Source organism: Oryx dammah, unplaced genomic scaffold, assembly GCF_014754425.2.
Source record: "Oryx dammah isolate SB20612 unplaced genomic scaffold, SCBI_Odam_1.1 HiC_scaffold_18, whole genome shotgun sequence".
NCBI lineage: Eukaryota > Metazoa > Chordata > Mammalia > Artiodactyla > Bovidae > Oryx > Oryx dammah.
In genome coordinates this window covers 45,308,816-45,327,285 of record NW_024070202.1, presented here as the reverse complement: position 1 = coordinate 45,327,285, position 18,470 = coordinate 45,308,816, and the positions used below count along the sequence as shown (strand labels likewise).

The window sequence follows — 18,470 nt, the reverse complement described above, 5'->3', positions numbered from 1 at the left end:
GATAAGACCTTCTTAAATGAACAATGCAAAGAGATAGAGGACAGTAATAGAAAGGGAGACTAGAGATCTCTTCAAGAAAATTGGAGATACCACATCTTTATTTCAGAATTATTTATTACTAAGTAAATATTCCTCATTAAAAATAAAATGTTATACTCTATAAAGCTTTGACTTAATATTCTAACTGTTAGTGTTTGTCATTTTTTTAAAGGTGGGACATCTTGGGAGCTGTCATTGGTACAGAATGTGGAACAATAGAATCAGGTTTATCAATGGTCTTCCTCAAAGATGGAGAGAGGAAAATGTGTACCCCTTACCTGGACACTACTGGTTACGGGAACCTGAGGTTTTACTTTGTTATGGGTAGGTACATTTTGAAAAAATTTTATTGTTCAAAATAGGGCAAATTCTAGACCATCACCTATTCCTGAGGAAGTAGGTTGTTTGTTGTCTACACTATAAAATAAAAATTCATGAACTATAAGTACTACTGGTTGGGCAAAATTGGTGCTCACATCTGCCTCACACCAGCCCTGCTGGAACCATCCTGAACAGAAGCTAGTCTTGTTCTTACATGACTATACCGAAAGACAAAATGCCTTAAAACCTTCTTTCCACATCTACTGCAGTGGTCATAGCTGAAAAGACAATGAGAGAGAAGCTAAGAACAAAGTAACTCCTTAGTCCAAAGCCTCTAGCCTCTCCAAAATACAGTCAACCAAGTGAATCATTTGTTTTAAATGGTAATCTCATCACTGCATAACTGTTTCGTTGTGGGAAGCTAAGAAAGAAACAATTAATAATACTTTTTAATACTTTATAATATTCTCTACTTTATAATATGGTGGTAAGCACAGAAAAAAAGTACTTTTAAAGTGTTATTTTTCTTCAGATGATTGCAGAGCAAATAAATAGTTAAAAATTTAGAAAAATACCCAAGGAGGAATTAGGGGTTGAAATGTGTGTCCTCTCAAATTTATCATTTTTGTCAGCAAGAGCCACAGCTACATACTCTCCCTGGATGTCGTCCCAAAAATGTGAGTAGGTGTCACATACCTTCTTTGTTAAATGACTGGAAAAGCACAGGCCATACCTGGAAGTGAAACAGGAAATAAACACTGTCTACCTTTGACCTTACTAGCAAAGATGTCAGTTCATCAGAACAAACAAGCCTCCCAAGTCTAGGCTTCTGCACTGGCCATAATTTCTCACATTCCTCACTTCCTACAGCTCAGAGTGGCAAAGCAGACTTCCAGTTGTATCATGTCAGATACATTGCCTGTGTGATGCTACCTCATTTTCAGTAATGATCCATTTAATTACAAAGATGTTGTGGATATAAACCATAATAATGTAATCTTCCTGCCATAAAGATTTCCTCACCTTGACTCTGAAATGAATCATATAAAGACCCAGACCTCAGTTTCTTTTTTTAAAATTTTAAAGAGAGTAAATTTTAATTTTTCTTTTTTTAGAAAGAAATTTTAAGAATTTAATAAATTAATTTCCTTTAATTAGAATTCAAACAAGCTCTCAGTTTATTAAGACTGATTCCTGGCAAACCTTAAGAACCACTCCCCATCCAGCAAATTATAATAAACATTTAATATGCCAGTCTAATTTAAATATTTTCCCTTTTTCATATTTTTGTTTTTTATATAATATTTTTTAATTCTTCATTTTTTCATAGTAAATTATGGTAAATCAACCCAGTGCACTGCCTTTGTATAAGAGATTGTCATCTGTATATAACAGATCAAGTTATCTTTAATTCTTTCTAGGACAAAGCAGATTATTAATGAATCGATTAAAATTACATTGACTCTGAGGAAAACATTCACTTGAATGGGCCCAAAGTACATTATCCCATATAAAAGCTCTCCATTCAATTAAAAAATTTAATGAATTCCTACTGAATGTAGAACACTGACCTAGCATACATGGAGACTACAGCTAGAGAACATAATGCCGCCTAAATCACAGAGTTGCTGATCAGTGAGTTGCAAAGTCCTCAAATGGTGTCTAATAAATAACTAAGACTCAATGTATTTTTGTTTTTTTGTGTATAAAAATTACTTTGAGTTCTTGCCCACAAATAACATCTAACTATGAAAAAGATTGCAGTTGGGCTGTAATGGAATGAAAATGTTACAGAAGTGCAAAGGAAGATCTGGATATTGCCATGGAGATGAGATTAGGATAAAGCTTTGTGAAATTTATGGTATTTGAACTGGGCCTTGAAGGTTTAAGCTAAGCCAGCATTTTGAGCAAAAGCACAAATATAAAGGTACATGATGTGTTTAGTGCTGGGTGACTTTCCCAGTATAGTCAAAAGGAAAGATATAAATTGGAACTAGAATCCTGAACTGAAGCCAGGGAAGCGACTGACTTTAATATCATACTGAAGAATTTGGATTCTCTTACTCTAGGCAACATGGAGCTGTCAGATAATTTCTGTCAGTTCTATAAAATATTCTCATCTTTGTTTTAGAAATGTAATTCTGGCATAGAGTGAAGGAAAGACTGAAACAATCAGAAATTAGAAGATAGAATACCAAGTAGGATAGGGCTGACAGATTTATTGGGGGGTCACTACGAACAAAGCTAGTGGAGGTGATGGAATTCCAGTTGAGCTATTTCAAATCCTGAAAGATGATGCTGTGAAAGTGCTGCACTCAATATGCCAGCAAATTTGGAAAACTCAGCAGTGGCCACAGGACTGGAAAAGGTCAGTTTTCATTCCAGTCCCAAAGAAAAGCAATGCCAAAGAATGCCCAAACTACCACACAGTTGCACTCATCTCACACGCTAGTAAAGTAATGCTCAAAATTCTCCAAGCCAGGCTTCAGCAATACATGAACCGTGAACTTCCAGATGTTCACGCTGGTCTTAGAAAAGGCAGAGGAACCAGAGATCAAATTGCCAACATCTGCTGGATCATGGAAAAAGCAAGAGAGTTCCAGAGAAACATCTCTTTCTGCTTTATTGACTATGCCAAAGCCTCTGACTGTGTGGATCACAAGAAACTGGAAAATTCTTCAAGAGATGGGAATACCAGACCACCTGACCTGCCTCTTGAGAAATCTGTATGCAGGTCAGGAAGCAACACTCAGAACTGGACATGGAACAACAGACTGGTTCCAAATAGGAAAAGGAGTACATCAAGGCTGTATATTGTCGCCCTGCTTATTTAACTTCTATGCAGAGTACATCATGAGAAACGCTGGACTGGAAGAAGCACAAGCTGGAATCAACCTCAGATATGCAGATGACACCACCCTTATGGCAGAAAGTGAAGAGGAACTAAAAGGCCTCTTGATGAAAGTGAAAGAGGAGAGTGAAAAAGTTGGCTTAAAGCTCAACATTCAGAAAACGAAGATCATGGCGTCCGGTCCCATCACTTCATGGGAAATAGATGGAGAAACAGTGGAAACAGTGTCAGACTTTATTTTGGGGGGCTCCCACATCACTGCAGATGGTGACTGCAGCCATGAAATTAAAGGACGCTTGCTCCTTGGCAGGAAAGTTATGACCAACCTAGACAGCATATTGAAAAGCAGAGACATTACTTTGTCAAAAAAGTCCGTCTAGTCAAGGATATGGTTTTTCCAGTGGTTATATACGGATGTGAGAGTTGAACTATAAAGAAAACTGAGCACTGAAGAATGGATGCTTTCTAAATGTTGGAGAAGACTCTTGAGAGTCCCTTGAACAGCAAGGAAATCCAACCAGTCCATCCTAAAAATCAGTCCTGGGTGTTCATTGGAAGGACTGATGTTGAAGCTGAAAGTCCAATACTTGGGCTACCTGATGCGAAGAGCTGACTCATTTTAAAAGACCCTGATGGTGGAAAAGATTCAGGGCAGGAGGAGAAGGGGACGACAGAGGATAACATGGTTGGATGGCATCACTGACACAATGGACATGGGTTTGGGTGGACTCTGGGTGTTCGTGATGGACAGGGAGGCCTGGAGTGCTGTGGTTCATGGGGTCACAAAGAGTCGGACGTGACTGACTGAACTGAAATGAGACTGAGAGACTTATTTAAATTTGAATTTCAGATAAACAACAAGTAACTTTTTGTATAGGGATTGGTCATGCAGAGTATTTTAGCTGGCAGCCCTAAATTATGGAGGCTATTGCACTGATCCAAGCAACAAAGAAATTACAGTGATGGTGGCAATAATGTGAAGGAGGGACAGATATAGAATAACTGGAGAAGAGCCAACTGAAGTTCATGCTCAGCTGACTGGGGATGGTGAGAGCAGTCTTGGAGCAGACACAGATTTCTCTGTAGGATGATTGGAAGAATGATGCCATTTCCCAAAATTGCTATTTTCAAAAATAGTAATTATGGTAAAGCAATAATGTGGAGTAGAGGGTTTTATATTATTAGATATGTTGAGGTTCAGGGTTCTGGAAGGCGATATAAGCCTAGAAATTCTACTCAGGGTCTAAATCAGATTTGAAAGTTGTCAGCATGCAGGTGATAACTGGAGCCACTAAAGTCACTGTGCTCTCCCAAGCAGGAGACAGAGTAGGACATGAATACTCTGTAGGGAGAACCCTCAACTAGGTGTAGGTAGAAGGACAAGGAGAGACAAAGTATACTGAGAAAAAGCTTAAGGAAATGCAGGAAGAAGTCATGATTCAAGGGGAGAGAGTGGTTCAGGGGTGGGATGACTGGGAGGTGATCAGCAGTGGAGGAATGCCACAGAGACAAATAGCAATCCGGACAGGCAGAGAGCCCACCAGTGATTCCTCATGGTATGGTGCCTGGGAAGCCAAAGTAGATAGAATTAAGAGAAATAGAGATGGCTCACTGACAGAGATCTGCTCTTTCGAGAAGTTCATTGGTAAACACATGGAATGGGGTCTGATCTTGAGGAGAAGGTAGAATCCTTCTTTATTTGTTTATTTGTTTAGGTTAGGATAGGGTAGGATAGGCTAGGACAGGATGACAGCAGGATAGGTAGGATAAGACTGGATACTACAGGAAAAGACTTAAAGACTTCGGTGAAAGTGAGAGTGTTAGTCACTCAGTCGAGTCTGGCTCTTTGCAACCTCATAGACTGTAGCTCACCAGGCTCCTCTGCCCATGAGATTCTCCCAACAAGAATGCTGCAATGGGTTGCCATTCCCTTTCCCAGGGGATCTTCCCCAAGGTCATCCACATTGCAGGTGGATTGTTTACCATCTGAACCGCAAGAAAAGATATGGGAAGAGATTTAAGATATGATAGACAGTTTATAATTAACCCCTCACTAAGTATTGTGCCTTAGGAAAATCAGTAGCCAATTGTTAATCTAGAACAGATCACGTTCCCTTCTTCTCAGACACTGCCTACGTGTCCTTCCTGGTTTCATCCTTTGGCTCATATCAATCTGCTATGACTATCATTTCTGGAAAATTCGCTCAACTTTTAAAGTTTGGTTCACGGTCTGTTTCCTTTATTCACACATTCACGGTCTGTTTCCTTTATTCACACATTCTCAAATTCATTGAGGACTAGTATCCAGCACTGTTCTTAGAGCCAGAATGCAGTGATCATGACAAAAGTAATCTAATATACATCATTCGTTTGGGGTTTTTAAATTTTCTTTATTATTTCTTCAATAAATATATACTAAGCATCTCCTATGGAGAAGGCGATGGCACCCCACACCAGTACTCTTGCCTGGAAAATCCCATGGACAGAAGAGCCTGGTAGGCTGCAGTCCATGGGGTTGCAAAGAGTCAGACACAACTGAGGGACTTCACTTTCACTTTTCACTTTCATGCATTGGAGAAGGAAATGGCAACCCACTCCAGTGTTCTTGCCTGGAGAATCCCAGGGATGGGGGAGCCTGCTGGGGTGCCGTCTATGGGGTCACACAGAGTCGGACGCAACTGAAGTGACTTAGTAGCAGCAGCAGCAGCAAGCATCTCCTCTATATCCCACTCTCTTATTCTACACTTGTATTTCTTTTCTCTGAATTTTGGCTGCAGTTATGGCAACACAACACACTTGATTGCTAATTATCATTCTTTCACATATGTTATTAGTTACTTGCCAAATTACAGACTTTTTGAGGTCAGGGCTCAATTGAACCTTCAGGTCCAATATCCTGCACACGGTAAATAACAAAACCACTTTCTTAATATAAAAAAAAAAGTCTTAAAAAGCTGTTAATACTTAAAACAGGGTTTAAAATATTTTAAAACTTAACTGTCCATCTAGTTTCTGAAATCTTCTGTACTTTAATTGCTGTACAAAACGCCTCTTGAGTCATACCTTTCCACAATACATCAAAGTGAATGAAGCTGAAGACGAATCTGTATCTTTCTGAAGGAGCTGCTGTCACTGAAACTTCACAGAACTGATAAATTGCCCCCAGAGGGATCTTTCAGATAAAGTCTGTCATCGTTTTAAAGTCTTGGCTCCTTTTGGACTTTCTTCTTCTGTCATTCTGGGCTGGATGAAACTCCCACGTGGGTTTCTATTCTCTCTGAAAGGCAGATGCAGTTCACGAACTGTTCTTGAGAGAGCAGAGAGGGTTTACAGGGAACAAATTAATGAAATTAGAGAGAACTGATGGTTCAGTTCCTGTGTCTCTAGATGTGGTGCTTTAAACCCATAATGCCTGTGACCTTTCACCTTTTTTGTTCTTTTTGGTAAGTCTTTTATATTGGCTCAATAACCAGTTTTTAAAAAGATAATTTAGTTTTCATGTAGCTCTTTCCCCCTACCTGCCGAGACTATCCTGTAGAATGGCTTGGTTAACTGTATTTACTATAACCTTGAACTGTGCAATGATATGCAAAAACATAATATCAGATGTCAAAATCTTGATCTTCTCTTTACAGGTTGTTGCCCTTGAATAATATACATCTTTTAGAATGAGGTCTACATTATCAGTATATCTGGTTTCTCTATTCTCAGTTCAGATTACTTAGCTCAGTAAATATTTGTTATGTGGAAAGTTGCATATGTCTAACAGATGTAACATGCTAAATTTAACAAATACCAATACCCAAGTTTCTTGTGTTATCATATACTCTCTTATACTGGTCCTTGGGATTTTCCAGGCAAGAATACTGGAATGGGTTGTCATTTCCTTCTCCAGGGGATCTTCCCAACCCAGGGATTGAACCCAGGGCTCCCACATTGCAGGCAGATTTTTTTGCCATCTGAGCCACCAGGGAAGCCTCACACTTGCTTACACTTAAGTTACATATGTCTGACAGATGTAATGTGCCAGTTTTAACAAATACCAACACCCAAGGTACTTCTGTTATCATGTTCTTTCTTATACTGGTCAGGTTCTAACTTTCTTATTTAACATCACATTTCAGTAATACTACCCAAGACCAGATCCCAGTTATCCAGGTTGAGTTTAAACCAGACATTTGCAATAAATGACACTTTATTTATTTATACAGATGGTGAGTCTCATCCATTATTTATTGACTTTACTAGATTAACTCTTAAAGGGTAATCTTATTCTGGAGTTTTTGAGTTTGCTTTTTGTATCACTGTAGAGTATTAGGGACAAAAATTTCCTGTAGATAAAAATTAAGATTAATAGTGATTGATTTAAGAACTGGAAGAGATTTTTCTCAAAAGATAATAATAATAAAATTAGAAATTAATATTATAAATTTGGGGCCTTAGGGCTAGAATGTTTGCCAGGAAATCTGTGTCACCACTCCTGCTATTATGTTTGGTATTGTTATGAAGGATAATGGTGGGTGGGGAGAAGTTTCTGGTTAGACAAGTAATTCTTTAAAATCCAGGTTAAGCAGACAGTTGATAGAAGCCGCAAGAATAATGGTTATTGGCCCAATGCAATAGTGAAAGAAATAGGGGTCAAAGTTTAAAACTTAATATCAACTCCTGGTTCTTCCACCAACTAGTTAAATAATCTTCAGTTTCAGGTACTTGCATGATTAATCCAATTGCATCATCAGAATAATCTTAATCACCTCTCAAAGTCTAACTTTCTATCGTTTCATATGACTGTGAAGTAGTGTGATAGGGAATAAACTACTCTTCAAACAATCAAATGAGGTACCAAAAATAAAAATGTAAAATGAGTTGCATCTAAAATACAAATACTTAATATGTACTAAAATATTAAAGATACTACATGTAACCATTTAAGTAACACTACTTCAGTAATCCTTGATTGAGTGACTAATCAATAGTTTCTGAACTTTGACCACAAAGACCTCAAATATAAGAAAGTAACTGTTTATTAAAAAGCAGAGCATATTTATTTAATGGCAGTTAAAATATGGACCTATAGTCAGAGTTTGTTGCAGACTATTGTTTGTGTAATCTCCCAAATAATAGTAAATACTTTGGTAAATAGTTACTTCAGCCTTCAAAAATGTCAAGTCTTTGATCTTTAACATGGCCTATCTGAACTAGCTACATAAATTATTTCTTTGAATCTGGTTACTTTGTTTAGGGTCATTCTTAAGTGACATCTGGGTTTTAGAATTATTTTTTTATTCTAATATTTAATACTATATTTGATATGCTCATGGGTGCAAATTGGTACTAACACTTAAAATTCTGTGTGCAGGAGGGATTTGTGATCCTGGAGCCTCTCATGAAAATGATGTTGCCCTGTATGCAAAAACTGAAGGAAGAAAAGAACACATTACGCTGGATACTCTTTCCTATTCCTCATACAAGGTACACATGCCAATCTGTGTGTCAGATGGCCCCACCCCAGTTCAAATCAAAACTGTGAAGACTCTGCTAAATGCAGAGGATAAATCTCTCTTCTTATAGTCCAGGAAGTTGCCACATTTCTTTAAAAGCGACATGGACATTATTTTAGCATTCACTTTTTTCCTGATATAAACAAAAAGATGAGATTTTATCGGGAAGATTGAATTACAACCCATCGGAGACAATAAGGTGGAGCCCAATGAGCTAACAATTATTCGTGTCCCTAAGAAAACTCTTAACAGTGACTCTACCTGTGCAGCCTTACAGACTTGCTATCAGGCATAGTGAGTATTAATCCAGCATTTGCAGTTCCTAGGCAAAAGACATGGTAGAAGTATTTGCTAAATCGCTTCAGTCGTGTCCAACTCCATGCGACCCTATGGACTGCAGCCTGCCAGGCTTCTCTGTCCATGGGGATTCTCCAGGCAAGAATACTGGAGTGGGTTGCCATGCCCTCCTCCAGGGGATCTTCCTGACCCAGAGATCAAACCCATGTCTCATATGCATTGGCAGGCAGGTTCTTTACCACTCGTGCCACCTGGGAAGACCCAGTAGAAGTATAGATTGTTACTACCTTTGCTTTTTTCTCTTTGCTAATTTGAGCCAGAGAGCCAGTACTTTAAAAAGCTTGAACAAAGCCAGCATCTAGCATCTCATAGTTTAAGTCAGGAAGACAGAAGATAAACATCAGGCTAGATAGGTAACAACCAAAGAAAGTATCCAACATACCCCAATCCTAGGGTCACCCAAGTTATACTGTTTGGAATTTTATTAATGGACAATTTTTCCAGCTATAACTAGGTAGGGTTATACTTGCACTGGTCAGCTGCATGCCTCAGACCAAATCAATTATGTAAGTTATCATGGATTAATTCATTGGCTATGGGTGTTTTTGCTTAGAGTCCTATTTTCGGAATACCTGGTTTGGCAAAGAATTTATATTACTTGAATACACTTTAAAAGAAGATTGATTAATGTCAAGTTGCCTTTGTCTAGTGCAAAGATAGGTAAAATGGATATATTAGCTTTGATAACTTTAAAGACCTTAAGCCAATTTCTCTTCAGGTAGAGAGAGTCTGACCAGTCACACACAGAGTTTCAGGTGTCTGCAAAGGAGGAATTCTGAGTGATTAAAATGAGTGTCCCCTAAGGACAACATCTTTGATGTGAAATAACAAATGGAATAAGCAGAATATTGCTTGGTGCTTAATAAATGGCAGTTATATGCATAGTAATTATAAGTTGAATCTTGGAGAATTCACACTGATTCCCACAAGGATGATTATGAGTGATTTTGGTTTCCTTTGTTTTGAAGGTTCCATCTTTGGTTTCTGTAGTCATCAATCCTGATCTTCAGACTCCTGCTACCAAATTTTGTCTCAGGCAAAAGAACCATCAAGGACATAATAGGAATGTCTGGGCCGTAGATTTTTTCCATGTCTTACCTGTTCTCCCTTCTACAATGTCTCACATGATACAGTTTTCTATTAATCTGGGATGTGGAACACAGCAGCCTGGGAACAGGTAGGAAGCCACATTCTGTGTGTGTAGACAAATTAACAATCAACATGTGAACTTAGCTATTCAATCAGAGCAACTTCTTAGTAAGTTGTCACCTTAATTTTTAATTTTTAATAAAGTATCTATTAATAAAATACAAACTTCCCCCCAAGGGAAAAAGAAAATTTCTTTAAATAATACAGAGAGTATGATTAGATAGATTTTACCTAGAACTTTATTCTAAGGAGTTGATCTTAGGTGTCAAAGTGTTTGGATTAGCTCTGGTAGCCACCCATTCCAACAGATTGCTGAGAGAGAAGAAAAAACAAATAACTGAAAAAATGTTTGACCCCACGTAGTTTAGTGGCCCCCTAATAATAGACACAGAAATCAACTAGCACTTCAAGAGCTATGAATTCTCAGTTTTACTTGCTGAAGTGTTGCTCTTGTCCTTCCTAAGAATTTAGTCAGTCTCACGTTCACAGGATGAAGTAGCAGTGTGAGACATGGTAATTGCCTTGCCATCTATCAAATTCAGGAGCACAATCTCAAGTTACCATTTGCTGTCTTTAAAACATCGTTCATTTCTATTAGCGGTAATTTAACTGCTTGCACTTTGAAGGCTGGCCAGACTTCAGTGGAGGGGAAAACAATCATTTTGGAAACAGCATCTTAAATTTTTTTACACTAGTTCTACAGATGTTTAATATACTTCTCCAGAGATGAGTCATTTACTTTCATTTGTTATCTTTGCCCCGTTTTGTTATGCTTTTCTGGTGTGATCAGTATCAGCTTAGAGTTTTCTACCAACCATGGGCGTTCCTGGTCGCTACTCCACACTGAATGTTTGCCTGAAATCTGTGCTGGACCCCACCTCCCTCACAGCACGATCTATTCCTCTGAAAACTATAGTGGGTGAGTGAACTCTAACATAGCAAGAGATTTGAATCCATGTTGCAGACTCAAAATCAGTAAGTAAGCCTGAGATTAGTGTTTTTGGCATACTAGGTAAGGAAGCTGCCTTCTCCTTCTCATCTGATTTAGGAGTGATCTCATTTTTTAAAAAAGTAATTTTTGTAAATCTGATGCATGATCACAATTTGTAGAGAGTCATTCATTCTTTAGGTATTAAGCTTTTGTATTTTGGATTGCATAAATTTAAACTCTATATAGTGACCTCTGGTTATTGCCAAAAAGACTTACTACCAAATAGTTACTAATGAAAAGGTGGAGCATAGACAAGTGGAAGAAAGTTAAGCTTTGGAACTGAACCTGGGCTCAAATCGTGGTTCTGCCATCTACTTGTATAATGATATTTACTCTCTCAAACTTTTCACCTCTTTTCATGTAAATTAAGGACAATGATATACTCCTTTAAGGACAGTTAAGAGAATTAAAGATGTCTATATAAAATACTTGCCACTTTACAGAATAATCACTAGATAAATAGTAAAAATGTTTCCAAGAATGCAAGATTAAGTTAAAAATTATTTTCCTTCCTAGCCTATGTTTAAATACACATAGAACTAGAGAGTAGCAAAAAATAAGAAGTAATCATTGCTAATCAGGACCGTAGCTCATCACAGATTATCATAGAATAATATCTAAGGTCTGAGTATTGATGTAAAATTTTCTTTTAAAAAGTCTGAAAAAAATCAATGGCTATAAGATACTCTTAATTAGCTATGGATGTTTCTAGAAGTTATATATTTGTTTTAAAATTATAAACAGACTCCACAGGTGAATTTAAAGAGTTTATTACTAGCCATCTCAAGTATAGAGAGACTAGAACATCAAAAGCATGTAAAATAGATTCAAAAGGTGTAAACTGGATATGAAGCTGTTTTGTGCTAACTTTCTTGCAGGTGGAACCGAATAACAATTCCCCTTCCTAATGCAGCACTAACCCGGGACACCAGAATTCGCTGGAGACAAACGGGACCAATCCTTGGAAATATGTGGGCAATTGATAACGGTTAGTTTTTGCCTGTCATAATCACATGCCATTGAAGTAGACTCTTCCTGCGCTTTTGTTCATCTGCACATACTTAATCACATTTCTAAGTCATGGTCTTGCAATTCATTAAACGCCCTTTCTTCCCTTTCTCCTTTGCATTCCGTTAGAAGCCCAGAGATGCACAATCAGAAAAATAAAGATAGTGGAGTCAGCAATATTAGATGCTAGTACGCTTCAACATATATTCTTTTAAAATGCATAAAGCTCTGAAACTCAGATTCACAGGTGATGACAGGGGATAGCCTAACATTTCTCTTGAATGTTTTATACAAAATTAACAAAAATACCATACTGCATGTATTAAAATGACTCATTCTTCTCTTAGTAACTACCGTGACATGTGGAATGATTCTTTTTTAGATGCAGATACCACACATCAGGAAACATCATCTCTAAAATGAAACTTCTGTGTGAAACTTTTACCTCCTTTTCAGAAAATAGCATAAAGGGAAATTTTAGAAATACATAAAATATCCTGTTGTCTTTAATTTTTAAATGAACTGTTGATAAATTGTTGCATAACAGTAAAGCCAGTATCACTCATGTTGAGTACTCACGAGAGAAGATATTTAATCTGTTGGAGTCCATGACTGTAAATTTCCTGTTTTTTTTTAATTAATAGCCAACTCAGTTAACAATTCTCACTTCAGGCAGATTCAGAGATTTCCTGTTTTTAAATAGTATATAAATTTGACTGAATGGGTTATAATACAAGGAAGTAAAAGAGAGGAAAGAAATGACAAAATATCAACACTTTAGTTTAAGATAGCCACTGACTTATGTTAACTTTATAAAGTGGGAAAACCCTTCACTATTGTAAAATGCTAAATTTCCATCTCTTAACATTTTTGTTTTTCTGAATAATTTAAAAATTAATGCACAATTAATTCAAGAAGTTTAAATTTTTGAAACTCAGAAATGGCTTCAGGCAAAATGATTTGCTGTTTGTTGTTGTTTAGTCACTGAGTTGTGTCTGACTCTTTGTGGCCTCATGAACTGTAGCACACCAGGTTTCCCTGCCCTTCACTGTCTCCTGGAGTTTGCTTAGATTTATGTCCATTGAGCCAGTAATGCAGTCTAATCATCTCGGTAAATTTTTTAAACCAATAAAAGACTCAGATTTCAAAGACCATATGAGCCACATGGGTACAAACATATGGAGACAAACACAGTGTATTTGCAAAAACGTCTGGAGATGAATTTGTTAAAATGAAATTTCTCCACTGGTAGACTATTTTCCATAGAACTTGAATTACCTGTTGATTAGCTCTAGGGAATGAATATATGCCTCTGGATTGTGGGCTATGGATGACATTTTCCTGCTGTCATAGTTTTCAATGGTCTTAGAATGAGCTTAGATTAGTTTAGATTATCAAAAAAGTGCAAAATGAAGAACATATAAGCCTATGAAAAGAATATTTAAATTTCCTTAAGACGTACAGTATGAGTTTAAGTCAGAAAGTGTTTGCTACAGGTCGTGAATTCCCAACATCATGCTTTGAGTAGAATGAGAAAAGATTAAAATACATGGAATAGGCATGTTTAGCAGTGTCTGTCAAATGCAGAACTAGCCACAGAATCTCTTAAATTCTGATATTATTTTATATGAGGCTTTTGCAGAACCAGAACCTGGTTTCTGGTTTCTTCAAAAGGCAAGAGGAATACACATATATCTTCTCAAGGGAAATTTGTGTCTACTTGCCAAAGAATACTCCCCAAATCTCTCCCGTTTCACTATGGAATTTCATAATTACATCAAAGAAAACAAATAGAAAAAAACAGATCAATATTCAAAATTCTTAGTAAAATGAAAGTTCCTAGAGCAAAGTATGTTTGTCACCACTTTTTAGTTTGTTTAGCTTGATTACATTAGTGAAAATAGTAAAGAAAATGGATTTATCTTTTTCACACTCTTAGAAAAACAGAGCCTTTAAATTTATTCTACTGTGAGTCCTAATGATTTCATAATTAGCAGGGAAAGATGACAACAAAATTCTTAGAGAAGAAAATGATAATGAATAGTAACTTTGCTTATGCCTGAAATTGAATACAGGAGAGCTCAATAACCACTGGATCTCTGATTCCACGTTGGTTTTGTTCCACTTTTACATTATTTAGTGTGTTACTGATTGTAGTGATTATCAAAAGGCTTAATATCTTTAAATGTATTTGAGTCTGAGTATCTCAAACCTAGCATTCAACAATCAGGGCCCCTTTTCTCAGCATTCCCACGGTTAGAATTTAGGTTTGTAATATCATTATCAGTCAAACCTACCATTTTTAAAAAGCTCTACAAGTATAGAGAAGACTTTATGCTCAACCACAGATTTTAAATCTCCACTTGAGGAAGGATAGATTAATATTTAGAAGTGCCTGTAACAGTCATCTGCAGTGATATCGATTTTCCTCAGATGAAAATGAAATGATAGTTTTTTAATTAAATTATAATCTGTCCACTTTGTGATATATTCTTAATTTCCACCCAAAGAATATAAACTTGGTAGAAAGTTCAAGACAGAAGCACTAATATGCTGCCTGAAACCATTTTAAATGAAGAGACTGCATTAAGAACCCAAAGTATTATGTTCCTACTTTCTTTGCTATGACAGATTAAAATCTTGAAAGGATTACTTAAATTAAAACCATTCTGTCGGATTTGTAGCTACACACTTACCTTGTCACACAGCACTCTATATGTCAACTGGATTCCTGTGCAGGAAAGAGATTTCATGGCTATTGCTTCACAAAATTGTTTCACATGCTGGTGGTAGTCTTGGCCTTTCCTGTAATTTTTGCCATCTTTCACATGCTCTCTTTTGCCCTGCAGTTTATATTGGTCCATCATGTCTCAAATTCTGTTCTGGCAGAGGACAGTGCACTCGACATGGTTGCAAGTAAGCATTTTTAACTAATATTTATACTTCTCTTTTTTGATATGTGCTTTATATACTGAAACCACAGGTGATATTAATTTGTTTTATAATTAATTAGTTTCCTTTTTAGGCTTTTGAGGTTTTTCAAGACCAAAAGTAGCATGCTCCAAATGGAATTTCAGCATAATAGATTATTGAATGTATTTTGTAAGTGGAAGTTGCTTAATAAATAATTTTTCTATTAGGCTAAATTGTGAACAAATGTAGCATACTTCATGTAAATTTGTGAACAAATTTGAATTCTTCATATCTTGATGGCTTCCTTGTATGTCTTTAGTTTCTTCAATATGACATTTCTCCATAAATTTGTTCTAGTGTTCAGGAATTATATTTGAATTCCTGGCATGCTTTGTAAATGAATTATAAAAATCAATGATGATCCAAAAACCTGATGTGAAAGGAAACTGGAGCAGGCCAAATTAACAGATTTGATAAGAAAATCCATCATCTTTAAGTGCTATTTGAAATCTTCCTTACTTTTGAGAATCTTTTAGGTCTTCAAAATGATATATAAAGAATTTAACATAATAATGATATTGAATATGAAGTATGAAATTGCACATAAACAGTGTAATACCTTACCTCCCACCAGACCATTGTGTTATATTCATAGCAAAATGATAGTCATATTTATTATATCATTGTCTATAATATTTAACTAATAAAATATCCTGAGAATCCCTGAAACTACAGTCTTTGTTATACAGATACATTTTCAACAATGGATCATCTAATCTGTCTCTTCTTGTCCTCCAAATTAGAAAGTCAGTAATTAATTGCTTAATGGAAAAATCATAAAAGGGGTTTAAGCCTGATCATTTGTAAATTATCTTTATAAGGCAAAATACTGGTCACCACTGAGAATAGTGTCCGGTTAGCTTTGTTTTTATTTGAAGTATACTTGCTTTACAGTATTGTGTTAGTGTCAGGTAAATAGCATAATGATTCATTACTTTTGCAGATAAGATTGGTGCAAACATAATTGCGATTTTAGACTGAATTTTAAATCATTATAACTAGGCTCAAACACATCGTTATTAATCAAAACAGAAACAATTACAGTCAACACATTTTTGCCATTGAGAAATAAATTTGTTTATTACTTTAGCATAAAAATCTATGCTTTAGGATTCTACAAAGTCTTAGAGAGCTTTTTCTGCCTCCTGCTCATTGTGGAAGCATTTTCCCTGCTAAAAGTTGTCAAGATGCTTGAAGTAGTAGTCAGTTGGTGAGAGGTCAGGTGAATATGCCAGATGAGGCAAAACTTCCTAGCCCAATTCATTCAACTTTTGAAGTGTTGGTTGTTCTATGTGCAGTCAGTCATTGTCTTGGAAAAGAATTAGGCCCTTTCTGTTGACCAATGACAGCTGCAGGCATTGCAGGTTTTGGTGCATCTCATCCGTTTTCTGAGCATACTTCTCAGATGTAATGGTTTTGCTGGGATTCAGAAAGCTGTAGTGGATCAGACTGGCAGCAGACCACCAAACAGTGACCATGACCTTATTTTTTGGAGCAAGTTTGGCTTTGGGAAGTACTTTGAAACTTCTTCTCAATTCAGCCTCTGAACTGGTTGTCACTGATTGTTGTATGAAATCCACTTTTCATTGTACATCATGATCCTATTGAGAAATGGTTCATTGTTGTGTAGAATAAGAGAAGACAACACTTCAAAACAACAATATTTTGATTTTTAGTTAGCTTACGAGTCACCCACTTATTGAGCTTTTCACCTTTCCAATTTGCCTCAAATGTAGAATGACCATAGACGAGTTGACACTGAGTTCTTGGGCAGCTTCTTGTATAGTTGTAAGAGGATCAGCTTCATTGACGCTCTCAGTTGGTGTTAACTTCTGACGGCTGGCCACTACTCTTTTCATCTCGTCTCCTTTGCAAAACCTCTTGAACCACCACTGCACTGAACTTTCATTAACAGTTCCTGGGCCCAGTGCATTGTTGTTGTTGCAAGTTGTCTCTGCTGCTTTACGACCCAGTTTGAACTCGAATAAGAAAATCACTCAAATTTGCTTTTTGTCTAACATGATTTTCATAGTCTAAAATAATCAAAAAATACAAAGCAAGTAATAAGTCATTAGCTAAAAAACATAAAGCAAGAAATGCACGTTAAAATGATGTATAACCACATTTATTTAAGAGTGTATTCCAATATCAATCAGCAAAGTTCAACAATGCAAAACCACAATTACTGTTGCACCAACCTAATATATTGCATTATAGGTTATTACAAAGTAATGAGTATAGTTTTCTGTGCTGTACAGTAAATTTTTGTTACTTATCTATTTTGTATATAGTAGTTTATATCTATTAATCTGATACCCCTAGTTTGTCCCTCCTCTTTTCCCTCTCTCATTCAGTAACCACAAGTTTATTTTCTATGCCTGTGAAACCATTTCTGTTCTGCTATATATATTAATTTGTATTATTTTTTCGATTCCACATACAAGTGATATCATACAGTATTTGTTTTCTCTTTCTGACTTACGTCGAAAAGCATAATATTCTCTAGGTCCAGCCACATTGCTGCAAATGACAATATTTCATTCTTCCTTATAGCTGAGTAACTTTCCATTACTCAGATGTGATTATACATATATATCATGTCTTCTTAAGTAAATCATCTGTTAATAGGCACTTGAGTTGCTTCCTTATCTTGGCTGTTATAAAAGTACTGCTGAGAACATTGGAGTGCACATATTTTTTCAAATTAGAGTTTTTGTTTTTTCTGGGTATACACTCAGGAGTGGAGTTGCTGAATCATATGGTAATTCTATTTTTAGTTTTTTAAGGAACTTCCACACTCTTTTCCAAGTAGCTGTATCAATTTGCTTTTCCACCAAAAGTGTACCAGTTTCCCTTATCTCCACATCCTCTCCAAAATTATTAAGTATGTACTTATTGCCATTTTATTTCTTGTTTTCCAGTTGTTTTTGTAGTTCTTCTTTTTTCTTTTTGTTTTGCCCTTTGTAGCTTGATCATATTCTTTTATAGTTTACTTCAGTTTCTTTCTTTCTGAATTTTGTGCATTTTTTGTATATTTTTTTCATTTGTGGTTACCATGAGTTTCCCTGGTAGCTCAGTCAGTAAAGAATATGCCTGCAGTGCAAGAGACCTGGGTTTGATTCCTGGGTCAGGAAGATCCCCTGAAGAAGGAAATGGCAACCCACTCCAGTGTTCTTGCCTGGAAAACCCTATGGACAGAGGAGACCGGCTGGCTACAGCCCATGGGGTCACAAGAGTCAGACATGACTTAGCGACTAAACCACAGCATTGGGTTCATGTA

The 18,470-nt window shown here is 36.4% G+C and overlaps 1 protein-coding gene across 1 annotated transcript in view; it reads left to right on the top strand.

Annotated features, from left to right (window-relative positions):
• RELN (reelin) overlaps positions 1-18,470 on the top strand; it is a 557,548-nt gene that overhangs the window by 350,526 nt on the left and 188,552 nt on the right. Inside the window, exons 12-17 of the mRNA XM_040260785.1 lie at positions 212-363; positions 8,571-8,683; positions 10,038-10,246; positions 11,009-11,137; positions 12,088-12,197; positions 15,067-15,133. Coding sequence (XP_040116719.1) covers positions 212-363; positions 8,571-8,683; positions 10,038-10,246; positions 11,009-11,137; positions 12,088-12,197; positions 15,067-15,133 — 780 coding nt within the window. The remainder of the gene's footprint in view (positions 1-211; positions 364-8,570; positions 8,684-10,037; positions 10,247-11,008; positions 11,138-12,087; positions 12,198-15,066; positions 15,134-18,470) is intronic.